The 3,722-nt window shown below is 38.9% G+C and overlaps 1 protein-coding gene across 1 annotated transcript in view; it reads right to left on the reverse strand.

Moving 5' to 3' along the window:
- Positions 1 to 715: 715 nt before the first annotated feature.
- CUNH3orf80 (chromosome unknown C3orf80 homolog) overlaps positions 716 to 3,722 on the reverse strand; it is a 3,878-nt gene continuing 871 nt past the window's right edge. Inside the window, 1 exon segment of the mRNA XM_048802969.1 lies at positions 716 to 3,722. This exon segment is cut by the window's right edge and continues 20 nt beyond it. Within this exon segment, the coding sequence (XP_048658926.1) occupies positions 3,139 to 3,722 (584 nt within the window). The 3' untranslated portion in view covers positions 716 to 3,138.

Here is a 3,722-nt window from a genome sequence, read left to right on the forward strand (position 1 = left end):
CTCCTTGGTTATGAGATTGAACACCCATAGCAAATAGCTTTTAAGCAACTGATGATTACACTCACAGACACAAAGACACACACACACTCACACACACATTTATAGTACATAAATTTATAAAACCAATCATGTTTTCTTCCATTCAAGATTATTTTCCTACTTATGAAAAGTCAGTGAAAATTAAATGTACTCAAAAATGTTTTTATATTTGAATTACTTTGATAAGTGAAAATCAAGAGGAAAGTACTGGAGAACATGTCATTTCCATGTAGGTTTGGTTAAGATATATATGCCCTTAAAATTAAACTTATTTTCCATATTAATTCCATTTATTTGAGACAATAAATTAATGTTTTTCTATATATAGTTGCAAAACATATATTCTTAACTATATATAGAATATTAAATATAGGTAGAATCAGCATCTCAACATGAATTTTTATCAAGTAACAGAATAATCACTTTCTATATTAACAAGCACATGCAATTATATATAATAGATTCTGACCATATAATAAATAACTTCCAGGTAAAATTTGTAAAACCAAACACCCAGATGCTGCCTTTAATACTTTAAAATATTTCTATTCAGGTATTTCAGCATAACAAACACAGAGGTTTGATGTGTGTTAATGTGGCCTGTTATATGTGTATGTATATTACTCTGAGACATGCTCACTTAGCACTAATAAAAATATTGTTAAGATTTTTTTTCACAAAATTATTTAACAAGTTTATACTTGGTAAATCAATGAATTGCAAGAAAAAACCACAGTAGAATCAAATTCCTTTCTACTGAATGGATGTGAATAAGTTTGTGGGGTTGAATAAGTAAAAATCTATTCCATAGAACCTCATTGTCTGATTGATATAAAGTGGAATTACCACTTTATAGACATTCTGGATTTAAGGAAGAGAAAGGAAAACATACTTGACTCATATTGAAGTACATTTTACCTAGAATTGTAAATTTCTTTAAATATTGGTAGTAACATATAGGCTATGCTTTATATATTTGCACTTGGATATTTAGGTTAATGTTTTAGATACAAGTGAATTTTAGGAAATGTCTGAAACAGTGTACCCTCAAAGAATAAATCATTTGAAAGAATATGGGAACTTTCCAGGTTGTTTGGGGTAGTGGTATTGATAGCCACATGTAACAAAATTTACCATATTTGAGTAACATTAATGTATGTGATTATTTAATATAACCATATGGTGTGATTATACTAAGTCTTATACTATTCTCAACTGATATAGTACCAACTCCTGATGTTTTTGCCAACTTACAGCTTAAAATTGCTTTTAAATGACATAGGGATATACTTTATATTTTAATACATTACATATAGTCACACATCTGATGAACTTTGCACAAATATTTTAATGTTTTTCTGTTTTAATACACTTCAAATGATTTTTTATTTAATGATAGGGTCGTTCATTTTTAGAAGTTTAAAGTAAACCATTCTATTACAATTCAGACATTTAAAAATTTCCCAGAAATTTCAGATTTAAACCAGCTTTTAAACTTTACAGTAGTCAAATCATTTTTATTCTAATGTAAGTCGGATATTTTAAGATTTCTCAGAATTGTCCAACTTCTTCAATCATGAGAACAATATTCTAGATCCATATGGATAATCACCCTTCTCCAAAGAAACCTTTGTATTTGTTTTCCTTTCATGCTAATTACAAACTGTTATATAGTATTTGATGTATATACTGTACATAATATGTATATGTACATTATACACAACACATTAAACTGTTACCTTTTCTTAAAAGACATGTCACAGAATGGTAGAATAAATATGACACTCTTTTCCCCTTAAGATAGTTGGCTAAATCCATCTGAAGCACATTACCATACAATTATGGCTTTAAACAAAAATTACAAGTCTCAGGATCTTTTGTTTTTGTATCACGTTGTGGAGGTTCCCCAAATTTAAAAAAAATGAAGAAAAAGTGTGTGACATCATGCTTTATGGTATGGCATTTATGCATCAATTATTTTTACACGTAACTATGTAATGAATGATCTACGTAAGGACCTAGACTACATGATGTACACACAGTTATTATAAAAAGTTATATATTATGCCACGATACTAAAAATAAAATATATTCTCAAATAGTGAAAATAAGATATCCTTCATATTTTTATGTTACATGTTTCCTCATTTGACCATCTCTCTCTCTTTTTCACCCTTAATGAAATAATGTCCAAACATTTGTTAAACAATAAAGACGGAATGTGGGCAATTTCTTGACTATTAATAGCCTAAAAAAAGTGATTAAGACAATTATTGTCTTTGTTGAAATGCCCTCCTGTTAAATACATGGCAAAAATATAAAAATAAAAGGAAAATATACCTTCTCAGTTATTGAAAAATCAAAAGTCCAACTGTACCATATTACGAACACAGTCTTAATAAAAGTAGTTGCATCTTGAGTAGGTACAGCAACTAACGAAACAACCATATATCATAGGTACCTCCCCACCTAATTGTGAGCCATCAGCTGCAACTATTTGCTTGTCCAGGAAGACACTGAAGGGTTTTCTGGGTCCTTCAAAAGAAAGGGATTTCATCATACTCAAGTGTAACTCTCCCAGGCCAGCGCGAAGCAGTCACTGGTCGTGCTTGTCGCCAACGACTTCTAGCCCTCTGCCCATCCTGGGAGATAGTGAAATGTCCAGGCAGGAGCGAAAGAAGTGAAAATGTGCCCCTTTCTCTTCGACCTTAAAGAAAACCGCCCTTCTTCCAAAGGGCAAAAGGCTCACGTGTTCTCTTTGATTAGGGAAGCAGGCACTTAAGAGTGAACACAAGAGGAGGCAAGGCAGAGGGCGGGGACGTCCTTTGAAGTTGCGTTGGGTGGTCCTTCGCTGCTTCCGCCCCGCCAATGTCTCCTTGAACCGAATGAAACACAGGGAAATTTAAGATCGGGGGTGTGGGGGGGAGCATAAGAGAGAGGGATGACCCCAACCCAGTCTCTGGGCGACAGAAAGTTAGGCTGGAGTTCTTAGGCAGGGTGAGAGGCAGTTAGTGACGGCCGCGAGCACACCAGCCCTCATGGCTACTCGCAGCCCCCAGTCTCACAAAGTCCGCAGGGTCCTGGAGAGAACCTGGGCGCTCAGATGAGCGGGAAGCGGCCGGCGCCGCAGTCTGGGTCCCCGGCTCCGCCGCCTCGGGGGCGGCCGAGCACAGACACCGGCAGCACCACTTCTCCTGGGCTGAGCTGCTGCAGGCGCATGGACTCTTCATATGTGGGCAGGTATTTGACCTCTTCGTAACTGGGCAGCTGCAGGAAGACCGGAGAAACAACACGCAGCTCGTGCTCGGAGGTGCAGGAGGGGGCCAAACGGCCGCCGCCTCCCCGGCCACGGCCGCTGCAGCCACTGTCTAGCAGCGAGTCCTGTGAGCCGGTGGCTGCCTCGTCACGCAGCAGAGTGGGCGAGTCGTCGTCGTCGTCATCTGGTGGTCCTGTGTTCCCTGGGGGCCCGACACTCCCTGGGGGCCCCGGTCTTGCCTGCCCAGGTCGTGCCTGGCCACGCGGATACCTGCGTGGGCTGGGGCAAATGATGCGCTGCAGGAAGTAGCCGATGGCGAAGAGCACAAGCAGGATGAGCAACCCTGAGAGCTTGCGGACAAACCAGCCTACATTGTCCAGGAAGGCGTGAAGCGGCAGCTTGCAGCAGCGCACCGCCGTGGCGTTGG

The sequence above is a fragment of the Marmota marmota genome, unplaced genomic scaffold (assembly GCF_001458135.2).
Source record: "Marmota marmota marmota unplaced genomic scaffold, marMar, whole genome shotgun sequence".
Classification (NCBI taxonomy): Eukaryota; Metazoa; Chordata; class Mammalia; order Rodentia; family Sciuridae; genus Marmota; species Marmota marmota.